This window comes from Tiliqua scincoides, chromosome 4 (genome assembly GCF_035046505.1).
Source record: "Tiliqua scincoides isolate rTilSci1 chromosome 4, rTilSci1.hap2, whole genome shotgun sequence".
Taxonomy (NCBI): Eukaryota; Metazoa; Chordata; class Lepidosauria; order Squamata; family Scincidae; genus Tiliqua; species Tiliqua scincoides.
In genome coordinates, this window is record NC_089824.1 from 28,447,507 (window position 1) to 28,470,862 (window position 23,356).

Here is a 23,356-nt window from a genome sequence, read left to right on the forward strand (position 1 = left end):
GTGCTGTGGTGAACACTATCATTATGCAAAAACATATAGACTGTTGTATGTGGATGTGCAAACACACTCTTAATTATGGTTGGAGAGGCTTAAGCAGTTTGATTTGGATATTTCACTCTAACAACATTTGAGGACTCCTGTGCCAAAAAATGGTGAATTTTCTCCTTGAAAAATAAGGATATTCAAATAACTTCTAAACAGTAACTGACAGCCCAAACCTAACCAACTTTCTAGTGTTGATGCAGTTGGGCCAATAGCGCACATACTGCATTCTGTTGTGGGGGGAGTTATGGAGGCCTCCTCAATGTAAGGGAATGTTTGTTCCTTTACCTCAGAGCTGCATTGTGAATGCATCGGTGCTGGAAGGTTGGTTAGGATTGGGTTGTAAGACCAATTCACAGGAAATTGAAAGCAAAATAAATAGCTCATTTAGTATCAACCATGTGAAATGTGTAAATACCATATAAACAATTGGTGAATTGGGCATCTGGAAGACACACTTGACTATACAGTGAGCAAAGATAGAGAGATCTACCTGTATTAAGGCAATGACTAGCCAGAGTACAGCAGACACACCAAATCTCAGAATGGAACTCCAGGGAGCTTTGTAACTTTCAGGGCTCCTTGTAAGACTGGAAGAAGAATCCATTAAGGCCAGGTTTGAAAATCCTACAATCTGAAAGGTTAATTTAAAAAAAATCTATAAACAATTCATTCGTAATCTGCATTGAGAAAAGTTCTGTATTTTCCCTGATGCTGATGGAGTAGAGGAAACACCTTAACAGGGGGACCATAACTCATAACTTATCTTCTGTCCCACAGAGGGATGCAACAGTGCCAACATTTCCCCCACTGCATCCTTTGTGGGAGAGGAGGCTGGTAGGCACCTTGGAGGAAAGGAACATTTGTTCCCTTGCCCTAGGTAAGCCCCAGTACATGCAATGGGGCCACTTGGGCTTGCGCCAGCAAAATAACTGGCAGGAATCCAAACACCCCTGTGTAGGGGAAATTAGGCCCAGGAAAGAGGATAGGATATGGCTGAGGCCTCTGCCACAATTCCCACCCCTCTCAGGACTGATCTACCTGCTCCCTGCCCTGTAACACCTCCTCCCTGCCTCTGTCATGCTCTCCCGCCCAGCCTTCTAGCCCGTGGAGACCTTACATGGACTGGTGGACAGAAGCCTTTGACTGGTGATGGTAGGTTGGTGCAGGCTTTTGCACCAGTGCCATAAGCCTCTGTGCTGCTGCAACATGCCTTAGAGCAGGGACCTCCAAATCCTGGCCAGGGGGCCAGATGTGGCCCGCGACAAGCCTCTATCTGGCCTGCTCACCTGAATGTGACCGGAGTCACATTCTGAATGTGCTCCAGTTGCATCTGGAGGGTATTGTGAGGGCCATGAGTCTCCCCTCAGAATGCCTTCTAAAGGCCTAAAACATCACTTCCTGGTTTTCATGAAAAAGCAGAACTGACATTTTTGGGCCGTCTGAAAACCTTAGACTTCCTAATGTATTTAAGTTTTACATTTAGAATTTATGTATTTTTCCAGCCCTCGACACCATACCAGATATTTGATGTGGCCCTCTGGCCTAAAAGTTTAGAGACCCCTGATTAGAGCACGTTTGTGAGTGTGCCTGCTCATTCTGCCGATGGAGGTCAGCATAGGATTGTGCCATTAATATGCTTCTCAGATATTAAACCCGAAAGTACAGCAATACTTGATAAATGTTTGTTTTTATTCAGATAAAAGATAATAATTGTATTCCTTAAATTGTAGAATGATTTGCAATCATGATGCTGATGTACCTGATTATGTTGGATAAATCAGAAGACAGTTTTTAGAAGTCCAAATAAAATAATTTTCTAAGTTTTGCTATCACCTTTTTCTCCTTTTCCTCCTTGCCCATGCCACTGAACCATTTTTAGTTAACGCTGAGCAAAAAATTAATATCAGCACAGGGTAATTTTAGCTTTGGAATATAGCAGATTTGACAATTCAGATGAATACACACTGATTGCAATTCCTGCTTTATGATGTCAAGTATTTAACTGAGAGAGTTGTTTCACTTCCTGCTTCACAATCATTGCTTGGCAGCAAAGTGAAGTCTGTACTAGTAATGACTCTGCAGATTATGCAAAAATAGCAACACCATCAAACTCTTTGCCCTGCTTATTCATGATGGATGGGTAATAAGTCCTTACCTGTCTCACTTAGGGCCCAATCCTATCCAACTTTCAAGTGTTGATGCAGCTGCAATGCAGTCCTGAGGTAAGGGAACAAATACTCCTTGAGCTTGAAGGAGGCCTCTGTGTCTGCCTTCCCACCGCAGGATACAGTGTGTACCCTGTTAGCACAGCTGCATCAGCTCTGGAAAGCTGGATAGGATATGGACCTTAATGGCATAAGCTAACCATTTTGTTGATTTTTTTCTTGACATAGTTAAAATATGCATAATTTCATACACTTGTATGCGCACACACACATAGTGCCACATAATGAATAGATTAAAAAACCGATGTTTAACACGGAACCCTTATGTAATCAGACCACAAAAGCTATGTATGTACCCAGATAACTGAAATCATAACTGTGAGGACTTTTAATCAAAACAATACAAGCCCAATAGCATACAATGCACCTGCATGGCACTAGTATTTTCTTATTAGCTCACCTCCCTCCAAGTCTTGGAATGTTGCCTACATGCTACCATTAGAACCTGCAAACATCAAATAAACTATCATAGAATAAAATCTGAAAATCACCTCTAAAAAGAAAAGAACAGCAAGCACTTGGAAGAGAGGATTTATTTTCCTGATGGTTTGAATTTCATTCCACTCATTTGCTATGAAATATGTTCTCCATATGCTGACAGGTGTAGAAGTACTTTTTATACCATTTTCGCCTATGGAGAAGAATGGTACATCTTTAGCACTGATAACATAGACACAATATGGATTGCCTGTCATTAGTGGAGGCATGTAGTTGCACAATAACATCATCTTAGAGTACAGTTAGAACAGAATTCTTGTGTCTTGGGGCCACTTCACACATTCTAGTACTATTGCCCCACCTGAATGAAACACAAGGAGTACACTATACAGTACTGCTAAATACATTCTTTTCTCAGTGGCTGCATGTAATAAATGGGATCTCTAAAAGGAAATATACAAATCACTTAATTGCTCCAATTGGACACAAAAATGTTTCTAAATACCTTCAAGTGCTTTAAGAACTTTTCCTTTAGGACGCTCCCAGTCAATGAAGAAGATATCTATTGTAAGTTGGGAAGCAAGCATTTGCAAAAATTGCAATGCCTACGGAAATCATTTAATGAGATAAAAACAAACGTGGATTAGCACTTAGGAAAGCAAGACAAACAGTTGTCATTCAGAATCAAACTATTTTGAGTATTTCCACTGGAATTCAGCTGGCTTGTGCACACACAGACTAGCCCTTACTATTACTGGGTGTGGGGATGGAAAAAGCCCTTTCTGGTCTAAGTTTTCTCTATCATAGCCATCAACCAGGTCTGTGTGTGTGAAAGAGGGACTCTAGATTATGGATGATTTATGAAAATGAAATTTTGGAAACTGCTGGTCACAAATTTTATTGGATGCATATCTTGTCTTTCATGATGGAACTCAAGCAGCTTTCAAAAGGGTTCCCAGATTCTCATCCAGGCAGTGACTGATGCTTAGCTTCTGTAAGCTTCTGCATCATGTGCTTTCAAGACCATGCCCCAAGACTTACAACTTAAGTACTTCAAATTCTAATGATCTCAGTGGAAGTGCTAAGCATGAGCTTAAATCTGCCCTACTGAAATAAATTGGAATTTAAATGAGTTTCTATGGTTAGATTGTGTCTTATGGAAGTAGTCATGTGTATATATTAATTAACACAGGCAGTCATAATATGAAGCACTGTCTAAATATCTGAACAAATGCCTGAAGTGTATCTATTTGGTGGTGATGGGGGAGGGAGATTTTCTTCTATTCTGTCTTACAGAAAAATAAGTCAAATTTTATATACTTTCAGATGTAAAGACTACAAGTTGAAAGCGAAATAGCTGTATTTTGTGTCAAACTTCCAAACTATTTTCATGACTGAGTTGAAATGGGGGGGGGGGGTAATACCCTTTTCACAAGGTAGTTTCCCAATAGCTCAAAGGCCCTCCAGCTGTTGTCTGTTGGGGGCAATTGCCATTTGCAGTGCCTTGTACAGCACAATCCTTCCATTTTCTTAGTAAGCACCAAGGGAAGGATCAAACTATGTATAAAGGAAGTGATTTCTGAAAGGGAGCCTCCTATTATATATATTTTTTATTCTTCCAGAAAGCAGCCACCTGGGGCTTTTGTCTAATGAATGTAAAACCTTTCCAATCTAAACTGTTAGCTTTAAATTAGGAAAAGTAGCATAGATAGCAAGTACCCACAGTCTTGTAAAGGCAACCAACTTACCTTCAGAGCAAAAGCACATCCAACATACGAAACAAAATCATTTTCTTGACTTGGCAGAGGTAAGAGGACTGAGACAAATTGTTGTGCCTGTGGGGGTGAAAGATCTCAATTATACCAAACACAGGTTTGTAGTGACATGTGTGTGTATTCTTTATCATGCCAATGTCTATATCCGATTGTAAAACTGAAGAAAATTAAGGGTTTGGAGCTTTTTAACTAGCTCTATTTGCTACTCCAAGCATAGTCAGAGTCAGAGAAAGAGGCGAATGGAAAATATAGACACAAACACACAGAATATTTTATGATACAACTTGCCTCAATGGTCTGATGAGAAAAGCCAAAAAGGAAAATAAAACATGTAAACATATGAATGCCATATATTTAGTCAAAATTGTTTATCTGAATTGAAATTGCAAAAACAACAAAATACTTACTTTGAAGAATACAAGCCAATAAATCCCTGTTCCTACTGTGATGATGAAGAAAACATTTCCAAGATCTCCAGCGTAGAACAGTAAAAACTTCAGAACTGTCTACAACATCAGATTATAAATATATTAAACATACTAGACCACAGATTCTAATTTACATAAAATGCTAATTTACATAAAGTTTTTTGTATATCTAGCAGCCTCACAGCTGATTTTCAGGTAACAAGATTACCACAGTTTGCACTTGAATTTGGAGCTGCACACATAAATGTTTGTATTTGCACAAGCATCTCACAACCAGTCCCTAGTTATTTCTTTGAGGATGCAATTCTAAGCAGTGCTACCATTGCCTGAACTAGTGTTCCAGCAGCTGCTTTATGGCTGTTGCAAACGGTGCTTCCAGAATGCTGCCAGGGAGGCACCACTGGGGAGTGGTCTGGGAGATTGGTGGGGAAAGCTGAGGCTGAAGGTGTGATGGAAGTGGGAGGAGGTGGCATCCAGCAAGTGACTTGTGCTGGATGCCACCCACTTCCTAGCCTCCCAACATGCTCCCTTTGTTTCCTCAGACTAAAGAGCTGGCACAAGTCTGATCACCCATCAGTGATAGGTAGGCTGATAGAGAGGTAAGGGAAAATATGTTTCCCCCCCCTTAAACCTCCCAATCTGCACCTCCACCACAGCATACATGGCAATCCATTTTGGCACAGCTGCATGATATGGCAGGGAAAAGGATAGGGCTGGCTGTTAGTGAGCTGCTAGGATTTGCAGGTCTTCATCACTGCTGAAGACTTGGTCTCCTTTTCAGCCCTGCCCATGCTTCCTACTGACATGCACTCCCCTGGAGATAAACATTCAGTTCTCTGACCCAAGCTCCCACCTCATGCTTGTCAGTTTCGCTTCCCTTCTACTCTGTATCTAGGGCTATGCTATTCCTCAATCTCTGCTTCTTTGAACAGAGTATCAAATTGTGGCTCTACTAGTGGTTCCTCTCCTGGTTTTTAAGTATTTCCTCCACACTACAGCTCCACATGCTACTGTGGATTCTCAGCAGCATATTGGGGAGGGCTGGAGTACTTGACAGGGATGAAGAAGGTGGCTTCTGCAAGCACTACACTTTGGATGCTATCCATAGGCAGCAACCCCAGCATACTTAACCTGCCAATAAATACTGTTAAACTCAATAGGATTTACTTCCAAATAAAAATTCTTCGGGACTGGTCTAAATCCCATGGCACTGAGCCTTAGCGAGCAAAATTTAAATTAGAAAACATTTGTCCTGCAGCCTGATGATGTGAGACGGGTTTTACAGAATATTAACGCCTGGAAAGCAGCTGGCCCAGATGGAATTCCAGGACAGGTCTTTAAAGACTGTGCTGCAGAGCCGACTGAAGTTTTTACAAATATTTTCAATTTATCTCTGTCACAGTGCTCTGTCCTTACTTGCTTGAAGACATCTATTATAGTGCCAGTTCCTAAGCAGACAGTTGTTGCTTCTCTCAATGATTATCGACCTGTGGCTCTAACTTCGGTAATTATGAAGTGTTTTGAGAGGCTGATGCTGAAACGTATTAAATCTGGTCTTCCACCCACCTTGGATCCTCATCAATTTGCATATAGGAGTAATACGTCAACTGATGATGCCATCTCTACTGTTTTACATACAGTCCTGCGTCATTTGGAACAATGGGGTTCATATGTACGGCTGTTATTTGTGGATTATAGTTCTGCTTTTAACACCATTCTACCTAGCAGGCTGTTTTTTTAAAGTGACTAGTTTGGGTATACAGCAAGACATTTGTCTGTGGATAAAGAACTTTTTGACAAATAGGCCACAGTCAGTTAGGATGTTATCATTCTTCCACTCGGATATTAAATACAGGAGCTCCTGAAGTCTGTGTGCTGAGCCCCTTCCTCTATTCCCTGTATACACATGATTGTATCCCATCACATAACACCAATGAAATTATAAAATTTGCAGACAATACTACAGTGGTGGGGCTTGTAAGTGGGAACGATGAGCCTTCTGCTTATAGGAAGGAGGTACAGGAGTTGTTATTGTGGTGCCAAGAAAATAATCTTTCACTTAACATCAAAGAAACTAAAGAACTTATAACTGACTTCCGGGAAAAAAGGGATGCACACACACACCATTATATGTAAATGGTGAGGAGGTGGAGAGGGTTGCTAGTTTCAAATTCCTAGGTATTTACATCACAGAGGAACTCTCATGGACTATTAACACCAGCACGTTGATTAAAAAGGCACAAAAGCGGTTATATTTTCTGAGGAAGCTTGGGAGGTTAAATTTGTCACAGCAGCTGCTTGTGTCTTACTATCGTTGCACCATTGAGAGTGTCCTAACCTATGATATCTTGGTGTGGTACAGAAATTGCTCTGCAGGGCACAAAAAAGCTCTGCAGAGAATTAAGATTGCACAGCACATCATCAACCTTCATCTACCAGCTTTGGAGGACATCTATACATCTTGCTGTCTGCAGAAGTCACATAGTATTCCGAGAGACCCCTTCCACCCGGTTCATAAGTTCTTTGAACTGTTGCCTTCAGGTAGACGATAGAGAACTATTAGAGGACGTACCACACAATTCCTGAACAGTTTTTATCCCACAGCCATAATTACGTTGAATAAGGCAATATAGTCGTTACCATGCTCCTGGGCATTATGGTCTGTTATACTGTTTTTATATTATGATGCATGTTTTATAGAATGTGTGGGTGAGTGTGTAGAGTGTGATTGTTGGAATTGTAGTACATATTTATGCTTGTATCTCAAAGGTGCATAAATTTCGATGTGCTGTAGCACAATTGCAATAAAGTTACTACTACTACTACTGAAAATGAGACACTCAAGAGCTATATTTTTTAAAACGTATTATAATGTGAGATTCCCAACAGTTCATACCTGTAGGTCAATCATGGGGCTCCCTACTCGTCTCTTCCAGCCAGCAGTCTTGAGAAGGGACCATAGAACTGCCAGGCCACCCAGAACACCCAATGCTATCTGAAGGAAAAGATAAATGCAGAGCTATGCAACTTTTTCTACAGGAGTAAGCAAAAAATGTTTATTGAATTATATACAGTGATGAAGAGAAAAAAATACTTACATCAGTCTGAATGCGAGCCTCTGACTGCTTCATTTCATAGTTTACTGAGAAGGAAACCTGAACAGTAAAATAATTCTTTTAAAACACACATATATAATAAATCATCCTTACTGGAATGCCACATTACATGTGGCATTAAATTACAGAGATATACTGAAAATAAATGAAATTCAATGGAAGTGATGGGTAGCTAATCTAACGGGCTGAACATATTCTTAAATTTTGGCATCAAAGTATGAAAAGTGGGAGGGAGGACAGTAAGGAAAAATTGTGGCTGGTTGGTTGCTCAGTAGCAGTTGTGAACCTTGCTAGAAATAAGTGAACAATGCAGTCCATGAAAACAAGAAGAGGATAAAAGACGACCAAAAAGATCCTGACCATATACACAAAAGTACTCTGAAGTCTCAAAACTGAGACTTTGGGGCTGACAACAACAAGGGAGTGGCTCACCTGGATATCCTAAAAAGATAGGAGACCCTGTAAACACTTCACAGAGAGGCCTAGAAGATACAGAAATAGGCCTGTGGTCTGGAAGACTGCATTATAATATGGGACCATGATCATATCACTATCTCCCAGCCTCAATTTCCCATTGGCAAGATGGGGAATCGGAATAAACCCCTGGAATAAACCATCTCACAGGATGGTCTCAAGGGTTTCTACAATAAAGACTAACGTTCTTTGCACATTAGTAGTGCTATTAGTATAAAGAATGTTCAGCTGTAGCTACAACCTAGAGTTCAAAAATATTTACAAACTTTGGAGCCACAGGGGAAGGGGGGGAGAGAGAAAGGGGGGAACTTGGCAGTCAGGGAAGGGATTCTGTTCTTTACTCCCCCAGCCCCTTTTTGCAGGCAGTAGTCAACCGAGGTGCCAAGCAAGTCTACCTGTAAATCACAGGTATTGACTTCGGGAATGAGACTCCACTGAATAGATGCTAGCTGCAATTAAGACCTGATGAAGCCTGAGAAGGAGCCGGTCAGGACCCATACACGGCAACACAAATGGGAGAATTTGCTTCTTGCTCTTTTCAGCAACATAGGGAGCAAAGTCGGTTTTAGTTTAAATGCCAGCAACAACCAGCACCCACATCCTTTTTAACACTTATCAAAATTTTGAATTCAAAAGCAGATAAATGCAAACCAAAAGGCAAGGCAGAAAAAGGGGGGAAATTTTCCTCTTGCACATCAGAACCAGGTGATAGCCACTAAAACTGAATGGTGGGAGGGTTAGAACAAGTAAAAGAAAATATTTCTTTACCCAGCCAGTAATTAAAATGGAGATTGCTGTGCAGCTGAAAAGCCCCCCAGCCAGCGCTTACAGTTCTGCCATGCTGCTGCTGTTCCTGGCACCCAATCTTGACACAAGGATGCTCTAGATCAGTGATTTTCAACCTTTTCCATCTTACAGCACACTGACAAGGCACTAAAATGGTAAAGGCACACCACCAGATTTTTGACAATTGACAAGGCACACCATGTTGCTAGTGGGGGCTCACATCTCCCATTGGCCCCATTAATAATTGACCTTCCCCCAAATTCCTGTGGCACACCTGTGGACCATTCACAGCACACCAGTGTGCCACGGCACTTTGATTGAAAATGGCTGCTCTAGATAGATGCAACTATTACCAATAGCCCCAGTAGGCTTTGTGAAAGGTGTCTGGGCAGATTCCCAGAGTCCCCTTTTGTTGAGATCAGGTGCCAGGATCAGCAGCAGTGCGGTAGAACTACAAGTGCTGCTCACACAGGGGAGGGCTGTCTCCAAATGTTGGATCCAGCCCATGGACTGGGGTTTTGAGAGCCCTGCTTTAAAAAGAACTTGGACAGATTTATGGAGGAGAAGTCCATCATAGGTTACAAGACATGGAGACTATATGCAACACCTGAGTTTTAGAAGCAGCCAATCACTGAATGCCAGATGCAAGGGAGTGGCACCAGGATAAAGGTATTTTATTTTGAGTTCTCTGAGGCATCTGGTGGGTCACTGTGAGATACAGGCAACTGGACTAGAAGTGTCTTTGGCCTGATCCAACCAGGGTTTTCTTATGTCTTTATTGTTAACCACTTCTGACTTTCCTTGGTCAAAAAGAGTAAGGGCGCAATCCTAACCCACTTTCCAGCACTGACATAAGGCAATGAAGCTCTGAGGTAAGAGAACAAACATTTCTTTACTTTGAAGAGGCCTCCATGAGTGCCACCCAATTGCAGCACACATCCCATTGGCACAGCTATGCCAGCACTGGCATGTCGATTAGGATTTGGACTTAAAAACATTAAACAAAAAACCTCACCACCACATTTTCAGTACTGGGATTTTGAACCAGAACATCACTGTAGAAAACTGTAATCAGAGGGGGGTAGATAGCGCCTCTCTGAGTTTCAGGCACAAGACGAATGCTGCAGAAATATATAAAACACATTGTTAGAAGGGAAACATAAAATTAAGCCCTATTATGTTTATGAAATTAATACAGAAGCTTGTGAATTAGCTGTATTCCTTTTTTCAAAACAGTTCCAATACAACCCTCAGTGCTGAACCAGTAGTTCGACCTGTGTGTGTGTGTGTGTGTGTGTGTGTGTCCCTATCTTCCTGATGCTGGCTTAGGGTAATTCACCTGTAAGTAACTTAATCTTCCTTCTGCATGTGAGACAGACGATTGACTATCCTTAGGTAAACATAATTACTGAGAGATTAAAGACACAATACCATGTTTAATATCCAAACCCTGAAGGGCTGTGAAAATGGCTGAAATGATGTATTCAGTCAACTGTAACTATTGGAAAAGTGCTTACTACTCAGTTGGTCTGGAAGCTGGGCATGAATATTGCGCTACTTTATCACTGAATATTATGCCTTTGTGGCCTTTGCCAATGTTAATTTTTTGCTTCTTCTGTATGCATAATTATGGCTGGTTCTTTTTTCTGTATTTTTACTTTAATATGGATTTGCTTTCATGTGAACTCACCTTATTCTTATTTCACTAGCAACTCTGATTACTCTTGGCTGGTTTCCCAAGTCATTTTCTCGCCCGCTCAAAGTATCCACCAAAAACATCCGACGTGTCAAAAGCCAGCTGTTCATATTGCTGCCTTTGAAAGAAATGGTGAAATAATCATTTTTAAAGAAAATCTTTACCTTGCCTGAATGAGATTAAACCTATGGAGGAAAGCAGACTTGGAACCTGCTACCATTCACTAAAGAAGAAGGAAGAAAGTGAGAAATGCCTCCTAGTCTAGCCATTGGCTGAATTGTTCTTCAAAGAACCTGCCTCTTAGAACCTGCCTCTTAACAGAGAGAGAACACTGCACTGTTTTGGACCATTAAGAGGCAACAAGTAGAAAGATATGTATGCCAAACAAATGTTTGCCAATGATAATTATGAAAAAAACAGAATATAATTTGCTTTTTAGGATCTCTGGATGATTCTTTGGTTGTCAGACACATACCCACAAACCTATGTCTCTAAACCTAGAGGGAACTTCTACAATTAAACTTCTTCAATTGTAAAGAAGTGATATGACACCATCTGTTGCAAATCATTTCAAAGTCTGCTACTTTTACACATTTCAGATTCTCCTTGCAGTCAATTAGCACAAAATAGAGACTGGAATGAGATTATTAGATCATAAATATAATTACAGGTGGAATGATATAACCTCTTCAGATGACAGAATTACAATTCTTGTGTTTATTACATTTTTCAGCTGAAGACATTAATCTAAAGCTGAAGAATTCAACACACCTTTCAGATCTGAACAATATGATATTCTTACCTTGGTTCACAAGCATTTCATTATACTGAAGATTTAAGTTTAACACTGGCACTGCCCAGACGTATTGCTGCCCATCTTCTGCATCATAATACTCAAGGAACACATCATAAAAAACTGGATGAGGATAATCCTTTAAAATCTTGGAAACGGAAACTGTACACTGTACAACACACATACAATTAAAGTGGAACACAATGAAGTGCTATTTAAGTATTCCTATAAAATATTTGAAATAAATTCCTCCCTTGAAGTTATTTATAAATATTTCTCTTCAGAGAATGCAAAAGATAAGGAATGCTTACGTTGTTTAGTAATCAAAACTATGAATTATAAACTGCTTTAAAAAGCATGTCAGTGAAAACAAAACATCAAAACCAGAAGTAGTTCCAAATATCTGTTCTATTCTTAAGGAATAGTGGCCATCTATGCTGGATACTGTTCAAAATAGTCTCTATCATGTAACTCTTACAGAAGCCTCCTTTCGGATTATGCTTACCTTTTGTTGATAGGTTGTCCCAAAAATGTAAGCAGCATTCAGCCTAGTCGCTGTGTCCGGGCAAAGCTGTAAAAAAAAATAATAAAGCACAGGTAATTATGCAGTGCAGCTCCTGTGCCACATGCCATTCTGCAAAAATAAACACAAGCATACCTGTAAAACACCATCTTCTAAATACTGCCACTTCAGGAAGTTTCCTTTTACATCATATGAAGCAGCAATAAACTGCAGTTTTAAGTTCTGTGAACAAGAATATGTTTTTAAGAATTGAACTCTTATAGACATTTGACGTGCAACATTCTGAAAAACTAGATTGTTATCAATACTTCACTTCTTCCAGGGAATTCTGTAAACAAAGGAATTCTGTAGCAAAGGAATTTAGAGAGCAAAGTGAAAATCTTCCTATCTGCTATCTAGCTCCATTATACACAAACAGTATCCTGGAAATGTGAAAAGTTAGCTATGTCCAAAATGTGGTCAGGAACAATGGACATATTTTTAACACAACATGCATCGAAGAGGTGAAACTGGAATAAACCAAAACAAAGTGTGGCCCTGAATATGTCTATCAGGTAACTGCTGCCACAATATGGAGGACACATGCTTCTGATTAAGATAAAAAAATTAAGAGTTATCTGAGAATTCAGGTTATACGAATAATAAGCGACTGCTTGCCTATCAGCAGCCTGTTTTCAAACCTTGGCCTCCTCCCTTGGCAGCTAATGCCCCAGTAGTTATGATGCCACATAATGTTTGCATAAACTCTAAAGCAACATTTGAAAACAAGTCATCTGTGAGGAAACCAAAGGCAGCTAATAAACAAAGGAGAGTCCCCCAGATGTATTGCACTGATACAGCATCTTGTAGGATCAGACTGTCCATGCCAAGGAGTGGATTCAAATATCCACTCTACTATGAAGCCCACTGGGTTAAATTGGGCTAGGTATTCTCTCTCAGCCTTATCTCACAGGGTCACTATGCAAATAGTGGGGAGGGGTTGGAAACTGTATATACCAGCCTGTGCTCCTTGGATAAGACAGAAATGTAATAAATGAAAATATTCATGTTTTCAATTCTAATGTATTAGTCACTTTGTAGTTCTGCTTCGTATTAAATACTCTATATGTAACATAGAAAAATTTATGGAGTAGCTATCACTTTTATGATATTCAACTCATGAAACTATTAAACCCTTATATGGTTTGAGAACAGTATTATTAAAACTGTATATACCACTTTTTAAACCAAAAAGTTCAAAGATTTAAGAAAATCAAGTGACACCATCCTGTGTCATTCTTACATGGCTCACAATAAAAGAAAATGCAGAACACACACTAGCAAACAGCTGTTAAAAAGATACAGAGCTGGGGTGAACTGGGATAGTTACTCTTCCTCTGCTAAATATAAGAGGAGCACCAGTAGAGAAAGTGCCACTTTGCCCAGTTAGTAGAGTTTATTTGCCATAAATTATACAACCTTTGGTGTATTTAAAAAAGAAATTGATACTTTGAGTTAAACTGATCCTCAGCACAACTCCAATGATCATAATAGAATTTGAATAATCCTGAACTCAAAGAAGAATAATTTTTACTTCATAGACCATACCTTGTTTGTTCCTTTAAAAGTGAAACTAGTAGGAAACTCAGATGTGTCAAGAACCTGTGATGCTAGTCCTGGTTGGTCACCATAGTAGAGCCAAGGAAGGTTTTGTCTCCTGCAAACAATTACACAGCCTTGATTAGTACCTACCTTTTTCCAAGTAACGTATATAAAAATATGCAAGTCAAATAATGTAAAAAGTGCAGACTACATACCAAAATGATATTGAATGAACAGTGCCAAGACCTGCAGTATTTGTATAAACATACTGAAAGAGACCACATGCATCAGTGCTGGCAAAGCTCAAAGAATTCATGTTCATCACACACATATTTCCAAGTGCTTGGCAAGATGTGAGATTGGAATAGAGCTGCATTGAGACAAACCAAAGGCAATTATTGCCAGACTGCAAAAGAATAAACACGTAATCCATTTCTAGCACTCTTTACTTTTGTTTTTATACCTTGTCATCAACTAATGTTATCATCCATTCAAAAGAATTGGTAAAAACAATATGGGATTAATTATCTTATGCAGCAAAGAAGCAAAATTCACAGTTGCACTTTGATTGGGAAATTTTTTTTAACCCTAATATGGGAAAGAGAAATTTTTCTGAGTCTGCTTTCTTATTTTATTCTTGATATAATGTTCAGTTACACCAACAGGGATACAGTAAGCAGAGATCCGCAAATTGTTTAATTCAATTTGTTGATAAAATAGTTGTGTTTAAGAAAAATATACCCAGTCATCACCTCTAGGAGGCCTTATGCCAAGAACTTAATCTGCCTTCAGCAACATGTGCACAGCACCAATAAAAAGGATATAGGGTCACATTCACAGTAATGCTTCTGTAGTGAAAAGGTGAAGTTCCTCAACATGATACTCTCCGCCCCTTTTCCCTGCTGCTAACTTTGAAATCAGCCTGTCACCTTGACATAGGTGCATAGCTCCATCAAGAGCTATGGGTCATGCATGCTATGTAAGATCTGCCTAAAATGTATACCAAGGGTGTCAAAATACCTGGTTTCAACCAGACAAAGAGCCTTGGTCAAAACTTATTGTTATTTAGAACAGCAGTTCCCAAAGTCCTGCTTGGACTTTGGGAACCTTTAAGTATATGCAGGAAGGGAGCAGCAACATGACTAGGATGGTTGTGCAGTGAGGAAAGGTTTTTTGTAGGTTGTTTTCTTTTAAACTTACCTGGGATCACTAAGGCCCCCCTGCAGCCCTCCTGACAGCTTCAAAGTCCTGACAAAAAAGAAAAAAAACACTTCTTGCTTTGGTCTCGAAACCAGAAGTGGTTTTCTTTTTCTTTTTGACAGGACTTCGAAGCTGCCAGGAGTGCTGCAGAGGGGCACAGGCTCCCCAGACCCTGACAAGGAGCAGTCAGCATTTCAATAGACAATTTGTCTGTTTAACATGTAATTACAGTTCAAGGGCCAAAAAAACAGAAGGTTCCATCTCAAAAATCACAGCCTCACATAAAACTTACCCAGCAAGCAGCTGCTGATGCTTGCAAGTTTTTCAGAAACCAAGCTGATATCAAGGTGATACCCTACAAATAAGAACAAAAATCTTAATTTTATTGATTATAGATATTGTTTTACCTTAAAATGATGGGTAACATCAAAGAAACATATTGTAGTTTGAGCAACGCATTGTAAAAGTTTGCTTTCATGTGAGGCCTGTTCTTAGCTATACAGCACTATTTTGTACCATCTGAACTCTTCTTTCTTTTAATACTGACATCTGGCAATTAAGTACTACCTGCTGAACTACCTATCTTTCTGACTATAACAGTGTTCTTCAACCTGTGGGTCATGACCCCAATGGGGTAGTGAAGCATCATTCAGGGAGATGTGGTAACCTTTTAAAGACTGTGCAAGAGAGGGCTTAAATCCAATCCAATTATGGTACTATCTTAACAAAAACTGAGTTCTTGATATAATCCTGTACAGACTCTTCCTGCTATCTTGTCCCATAGCTACTAAGGCCAGCCCTGCTCAGGCTGCTACCCACAGGATTATTAAAACACAAGGGGTAGAAGGAAATGGGGTGGGCTGCAGCGGCGACAGGGTGGGCAGATGGGGACCTGGGAGTGGGGCAGAACTGGCGATGGGTCCCTAATCTCTTACTGATTGATTGAGGCATGAAAAAGGTTGAAGACCACTGGTCTTTAACAATATCACTACCTAAAAACACCTGTGAGAAGGCAGTTTAATCAGTTAAGAACGGGTACTTACTAGTTTTCCAAAACGTACAGTTGCAATTCCCTTTGGTGGGAAATTCCCAGTACTTCTGAAACATAAACCTCCAGTCTGAAAGACAAATAGAAAATAAAAATTCAAATATGAGATGGGCCCATGTTCTTTTAAAGACAAGAGTAGTATCCCCATCTCCATAAGGGTTTTAGGCCTCTTATCAAACAGAAGCTGTTCTGATATCCTTTGGCACACCCAACATGAACTGCTTGAATCTTGAAGAGATTGAACACTTGATCCACTGTTTTGGCTCTTGCACCCACGTGTCACAAGCCTGACACAGCTCATGGCTTATGGCAGGAGTGTCCAAAGTTTTTGGCAGGAGGGCCACATGGTCTCTCTGACATTGTGTTGGGGGCCGGGGCAAAAAAAAGAATTTACATTTAAAATTTGAATAAATTTACCTAAGTTTACATAAATGTTTACATATTTTACATAATAAAGATGAACTTGTATGAACGAATGAAGGACTTGCAATAGCTCAAGGCCAATAAAAGGCCTGGCACAAAGCAAGGCCGGCCTTTCCTTTGCTGCCACTACTGCATCACAGATGTGAAACAGCAAGCAGTGGAGGGAGCCCTCATCCCACAGCTCATGCGAGAGGTCAAACAGTCGCCCTTACGCTAAGAGCAGTTGCGTTGGGCCAGTGTGGGCTTCAACAAATCTTTGGAGGGTCAGAGGCTCATTGGAGATTGAGGGTTCACTGAGGGCCGCATTGAAAGGCCTCGAGGGCTGCAAGTGGCCCCAGGGCCGGGGTTTGGGCACCCCTGGCTTATGGTGTTTGCAGAACCAGGTGACAAGGCAGCCTGTAAGTACATCCCAGCAGTGGAAGGACACAGAATCTGCTGGGGGGGGGGTGTTTAAAACTGCCCCAATACAGGAAAATAGAAAATATATATAAAAGCAGCAGGGAACATATTCATCACACTTCCCTCCCTCTGCAGGCCTTAATCTTCACTTCCTTAGACAGACTAGCTTTGTCTTGCTATGACTCTGCTAGTGCTTCCCCTTGTGGCTTCTAGATATCCCCCCCCCCCCACTGCATCTCATGTCACTGCTAAAGGTTACTGAACCCTAAAAAACAGTTTTTCAGGAAACTCAGGAGAGGGGTAGGAAAGGGGGCTTGCACAAGTGCAGCGCTTTGGGTGCACTGCACCCATATCATTTCTTCTTTCACTTTACTTACTATTCTGGTCACTATACTTACTAAAATATTTGGCTGGGAACAGTTACATGACTTGCTAACACTGATGAATGTTGGTTCACATCTTACACACCTACAAAAAAGAAAATAAATGTGAAGTTTTTTCTTTTTGAACTATAGAAAATTAGCAATAAAAGATTGGCTGTAGGATTTTTTCATGGTGTCAAATGACATCAAAATGATGTCAAATGTTGCCTGTGACAATGTGCAGACGATATGTGGAACCATGGCTTGTGTGACATAAGAGGAACTCATACCATGGTTTGGGATTCCAGATGTAAAGAGGCAAAACATGGTTCAGAGATGCTGGGTTGCTGCTGCTTCCCAAAGGCCACCTTGTCAGATGCACCTCATAAGAACTTTTTAAACACATAGGCACTTTGTAAATGGAAGCTATCTGAACACTGTTTTGCAAACCTGTATCAAATACCCGTTTCTAGTTTCATACATTTGGTGGGGGTAGCTAAGAACTTTAATTCGACTTCCGATCCCAACGCTACACAAAGAAAAAAATACTTACATATTACTTAACACATTTGAAGCAGCAAATGATTGTTCCATTCCATCACACTGAACACATAATGCAGTTTTCAATAAAGTACCATTAGTATCTCTTTCCACTAAAAAAAGAGAAAGCGAACAGAACAGCAACATGACATGCAGTAAATATCCACATACATGGTAAATAAGCACATAATGCTTTGGAATTGTCGATCTAGATAATTTTACATGGCCTAAAGCTTTTTGGAAATCTTGGCCAGGATCCAAGGGGTTGCTAGCAGTGTCCTGTCCATGCACTGTGGATTCTAAGGCTGCCTTTCCTTCGGCAACCTCTTACAGATGCCATAAGGCCACTTCTAAAGGTCTAAGGCCAATCTTGAGTGCCACTGAAGGTAGCACGAGGGGCTGCAGCTGGAAGGAAAATCAACTATCTCCCTGTGCACGCAGAGATCTCTGAATCCCAGTCGTTATTCTGTAGAAATCCAACTATGGACGCTATCCTACAGTGAACTTGGGCCAACGCAAGTCCCTTGTGCTGCCCCGTAAGTGTTTCAAGAGTGCAGTAAAGCATTTTTCTGGAAGGAAAATACTTTTGCCGTAAAGCACTTTTGTGCCACTCTTCAGGGAGATAGGCTAGCGCATGGATGTGTGCCAGCTTCTCTGCACCACCGTGGGGGAGAGGTTGAGTTGCATCAGCTCAGCAGGTGCATGGGTCGGGGAGGCATGGGGGAGTGGGGAGGAGGCAGAAGGGAGGCATTACTGGGCGGGGGGGCCATTTGGCATGCAGGACCATGGGTGGGCAGGCAGGGAATGGGAAGCGGGGCCAGAACCCAGAGGTTATGCAAGATCCTGTCCCCCTTTCCAGGTGGCTCAGGGCAGTCCCAGGCTGCTTGTATTTGCACCGCCTCTGGAGGTGGCACGGATCTGAGTAGCCCTATTGGGGCTGCGGTAGTTCTTCCTAGTGTAAGGGGAAAGTTTTCCCCTTGCCCCAGATTAAGCTTTTGGCTGCTTGAAACTTGTGCTGGATATAATGCAGGCACGATAGCCTGCCTGTTTCCACTGCAAGTTAGAATTGTGCTCTGTAACTTTTTTAAAAACTAAAGACTACCTTTTAATTATGTGAAATTGATTTAAAAGATTTACAGTGTATCTCACCTTCTGGATTATAAGTGTCATAAGGAGGATTATAAAGTTAAAAATGCAGTAAAAATGCAACACATTAAAAGACATAAAACAATCATTAAAATGGTAACACTCATGATGTATTTTAAAAGCTTTGCTGAATAAAAAGGTTTTAATGAATGGGTATTAATGGGGGTCCAGACAGCATGACTTATGAAGATCATAAAGTCTGAGCAGGCTCATGTGGGTAAAGTCAAAGCTTAAAGGTAGCCTGGATTCAGTACATGTAGGTCTTTCAAGATTAAAACCAGCACTTTGAACTGGGTCTAGAAAGAAACACTCAACCAGCACAAATGATAAAGAAATGGAGTAATATCATTGTATCCACGGATTTCTGCTGGTAGCCAGGCAGTGGTATTCTGCACAAGCAGAAGCTGCCAAACTGCCTTCAAGGCTCATGGAGGGCATGTAGCAATAGTCTCATCCGGATGTGAAAAATGCATGTGTGACTGGAGACAGTTCTGTCTTTTCTAAACAGGGGCACAACTGGCCAAACAGTTCCAACTGGTAAAAACACCCTTGGCGACTGACATCACATGCCATTCACAAATAATGCCATGTCCAAGAGCACTCCTAAGCTGTAGACCTGATCCCTCAGAAGCTAAATCCAATCAAGAACAGGCTGCATACCACTGCTCAGATAAGTGGTTTCTAAATCCATAGCCCTAATGTCTGGATTTAGTTTCAGTTTGTTTGCCTTCACCCAAACCATCTTGAGACATTGGCTCAGGGTTTCAATTACCTTGTTTGGTGGAAATGATAGTGCTGAGGGTCACCCACATACTGGTGACACCTCAATTCAAACCTCTGGCTCCCGCAATCACACTGCAAAAAGGGTTTTTTACTCACTGTGGGTTGCGCTAGCTCTCCAGAGGGCGTGGGAAGCCTGCAGACCCTCTGCAGACCTCTCTGCACCTCTGAACTGCTGCTGAATGTGATTGCGACCTGGCACGACCTATGGTGAGTTTAAAAAAAAACAAACTTTTTTTGCAGTGTGATTGCGGGAGCGCTGTCACCTCCCTCTCCTCCTCCAAGACTTATGAGGTCCCAAACTCTCTTGGAGAGTTTGGGAACCTCTGCCCTAGAGGCTCTGTGGAGACATTCCCATTTGTATACAGAGAGGCTGGGTGCAGCACCAGAGGACACAATCCTAACCCACTTTCCAGCACTGATATAAGGGCAATGCAACTCCTAGGTAAGAAACAAATATTGCCTTACTTTGAGGAGGCCTCTGTGAGTGCCCTACAACTGTGATATGCAGCACATGTCCAATTTGCACAGCTATGCGAGTGCTGGAAAGTGGGTTAGGATTTGGACCAGAGAGACAGCTGTTATCACCACTACTGGGAGTTTAGTAATCAGTTGAGTCAGGTGGGTCCTCTGATGAGCACGGACCCTTAGATCGTGGGCAATCCTCTATCTGAAGTCTAAGAAAGCCACGTTATTTACAAGTAGACAACGCTGAGTTAGACAGACTAACTCAGTGGTCTGAGAGTACAGGGAAGTGAACAAGCTAGACATCTCCCTTACCATGCTGTTATTGATTTCTTGGTTGAGATTAGAAGCCATACTTCAAGAAGTATACTGCATTCTGAAGATGGAACAGACTCAGAACAACCAAAATGTTCAGAGGACTAGAGTTCTGTCCTTATAAGAAAAAGCTATGTTTAGGGCTTTTTCCGCTTGGAAAAAAGACACTTAAAGAAAGACATGACTGAGAATTATATAATTATGCTTGATGTGCAGGGGTCTCCAACCATTTTAGCCAGAGGGATGCATCAAATATCTGGCATGGTGTTGAGGGCCGGAAAAAAATTTAAATATAACATTTACATAAATTAGAAATGGAACTTAGATGAGTAAATAAATGAATGAATGGGCTCATTCATTCAAACTCTCTGGCCCTTAGAACACCCTCCAGATGTAACCAGAGCACAGTTCCAGTCATGTTCGGCCAAGTGGATCAGAGGCTTACAGGGGACAAGAGGCTGGCCACGGGCCAGATTGAGGCTGGCTGTGGGCTGCATCTGGCCCCTGAGCCGGGGTTTGGAGACCCATGGTATAGAGGGAGAGAGAGAGAAAGATGTTTTTCTCCCTCTCTTGCAATACTGGAAATCATGAAAGATATTCAGTGAAACTGATTGGCAGATTTAGAAGGAATAAAAGGAAATAGCTATTCACAGAGCATGTAATTAGCCTATGGAATTTCTTGTTGCAATTTAAGGCAACTTAAACTGTAACTTGTATGGCTTTATTAATTCATTCAATTTGTATTCTGCCTTTCTCCCTGGAGGGCACCCAAGGAGGGTGTCTTTAAAAGGGATAAGATAAATTCACAGAGGACAGGTTTACCAGAGGCTACATGGTACCTTCAGGTTGTGAATACTAGTTGCAGGGACACAATAGCTAGAGAGAAGTGTGCCTTTTTCTTCTGTTTATGAGTTTCCTCAGAGGCAGATGGTAGGCCTTTGTGGGAAACAAGATGCTGAACTAGATGGGTCTTTGGACTGATTTTATGTGTTAATGTAAGCCAATAATAAAAAAGTCACAAAAAATCTTTAAAAGTACCTTACCTACTTGCAAAATGATATATTTAACATGATGAATAACAGCATACAATCCTTACCTAAAATCTCACCAGTAAGGCATTTACATTTTCCTTCAGCAGTTAACCCTTTAGGGCAAGCAATGCAGTCCCATCCATCCTGAGTAACTCCACTCTAAACAAACGAAAAATACAGAGTACTTGGAAGCTCAATGCAATATCTAAAAACGTTTATGTGTTTATGAAGCAGTTCATGGCTTATTGCAGGTATAACATTACCATCGCATCTGGACATTTTTCACAGGTAGGAGAGCCACCATTATCTGAAACCAATTTGAATCCTGGGAGACAAGCACACGAAGTACCTGGAACGCATAGAATAGTTATCTCAATGGTTACACACTGAAATCAAAACAGATTTCAGTTTTGGGGCAAAGTATGAATACAGTGTTATTACTTTACAAGTGATAAATTTCTAAAGTTAAAGATGACATTTATGCTATAATTATAGGCCTAACTGTACGGAAGCAATTTCCATGTAACTAATGGAACATGTAATATTTATTTGAAAAATTTATACCCCGCCTTTCTCATGCCAAAGCAAATGCCCAAGGCTGAATATCAAGCAGCAGTTACCCCCCCCCCGTAATATATATGCCCACTGAAATATATTTAACAATCATAAAATAATTAAGATTTTACTTAATTATTCTGTGCTGTACTGCACAGAAGTAACAGTGACCAGGCCCACCCACAAGTTTACAATGTAAATAGATACAACACATAAAGGAATTGGGGGAGTAACGAATGGCAACAGAAGAAGAAAGCTCAAAGTTAATAAAGCAAATCACAGCGGATTAAGGAAGGCCTTATTTGTAGGGGTGTTTTTTGGGGTGATATTTTTTCCAAAATTTCTTGATCAAAATAGCAAATGTTGGTGTTGTTATGCATTTTCATCCAAATTCTTATTCAAAATTGTACAAACAGTGCAATAAAGCACATTAAGCACATCCGTTCTGAACTCTGTATGTGTTTGGAATGTTACCAAACACATATACAAACATATTTATCGGTTTTCCAAGTTTCTCAAAAGTGCAGCACCAAACAGACAAGCAGAATTTTTGTTTAAATCACAGTACCCCGCTATGAATATCAGCATAGCACAAAATATGCAGAAAAACCACAGAAAATGACCAGATCAAGGTGCAAGGTCAATGCAGAAAAAAGAAAATCAGAGAAAGGCTTCGTTGAGCCTTGCTTGGTTTTCCAAGCTTCTCAAAAGCACAGCACCACAGACAAGCCCCAGAAGAGGCATTTACAGAGAGTGGCTTGGGACAGTGTGGAGATCCAGTTCCAAGCACATTCACCTGATCACAGATCACACTTTAGAACTCGGTCACCTCCAGATTAAGGCATATACCCTCCCTGGGCATCCCACCCACTCACATCTCTTTCCCTCCACAGCTGCAGCACATGTATATACCCTCTAACACAGCCATTTTCAACCACTGTGCTGTTGGAACACTGGTGTGCATGTGTGCCCCAAGAGTTTTGGGGGTCACTTAATGGTAGGGCCACTGGGGGATGCAAATCCCTCAACAGCACAGTGTGCTTTGCCAATTGTCAACCAACTGATGGTGTGCCAATTTTTATACCTCCTCAGTGTGCCATGAGAAGGAAAAAGCACTCGCAGTCTAACAAGATGCAGGAGGCTGCAGTCCTAGCTACACTTACCTGGAAGTAAGGTCTATAGACTACAATAGGACTTACCACTGAGTAGACC

General features: G+C 40.9%; 1 protein-coding gene across 1 annotated transcript in view; it reads right to left on the reverse strand.

The window, feature by feature from the left end:
* Positions 1-23,356, reverse strand: part of TMEM67 (transmembrane protein 67) — a 39,579-nt gene that overhangs the window by 15,612 nt on the left and 611 nt on the right. Inside the window, exons 2-21 of the mRNA XM_066625707.1 lie at positions 21,853-21,938; positions 21,655-21,748; positions 17,866-17,965; positions 17,349-17,418; positions 16,124-16,198; positions 15,373-15,435; positions 14,096-14,250; positions 13,887-13,995; positions 12,435-12,521; positions 12,282-12,347; positions 11,786-11,945; positions 10,978-11,101; positions 10,303-10,408; positions 8,010-8,066; positions 7,808-7,906; positions 4,891-4,989; positions 4,457-4,543; positions 3,214-3,313; positions 2,762-2,901; positions 536-676 (exon numbers count right to left, since the gene is read on the reverse strand). Of these exons, the coding sequence (XP_066481804.1) occupies positions 536-676; positions 2,762-2,901; positions 3,214-3,313; positions 4,457-4,543; positions 4,891-4,989; positions 7,808-7,906; positions 8,010-8,066; positions 10,303-10,408; positions 10,978-11,101; positions 11,786-11,945; positions 12,282-12,347; positions 12,435-12,521; positions 13,887-13,995; positions 14,096-14,250; positions 15,373-15,435; positions 16,124-16,198; positions 17,349-17,418; positions 17,866-17,965; positions 21,655-21,748; positions 21,853-21,938 (2,018 nt within the window). The remainder of the gene's footprint in view (positions 1-535; positions 677-2,761; positions 2,902-3,213; positions 3,314-4,456; positions 4,544-4,890; positions 4,990-7,807; positions 7,907-8,009; positions 8,067-10,302; positions 10,409-10,977; positions 11,102-11,785; positions 11,946-12,281; positions 12,348-12,434; positions 12,522-13,886; positions 13,996-14,095; positions 14,251-15,372; positions 15,436-16,123; positions 16,199-17,348; positions 17,419-17,865; positions 17,966-21,654; positions 21,749-21,852; positions 21,939-23,356) is intronic.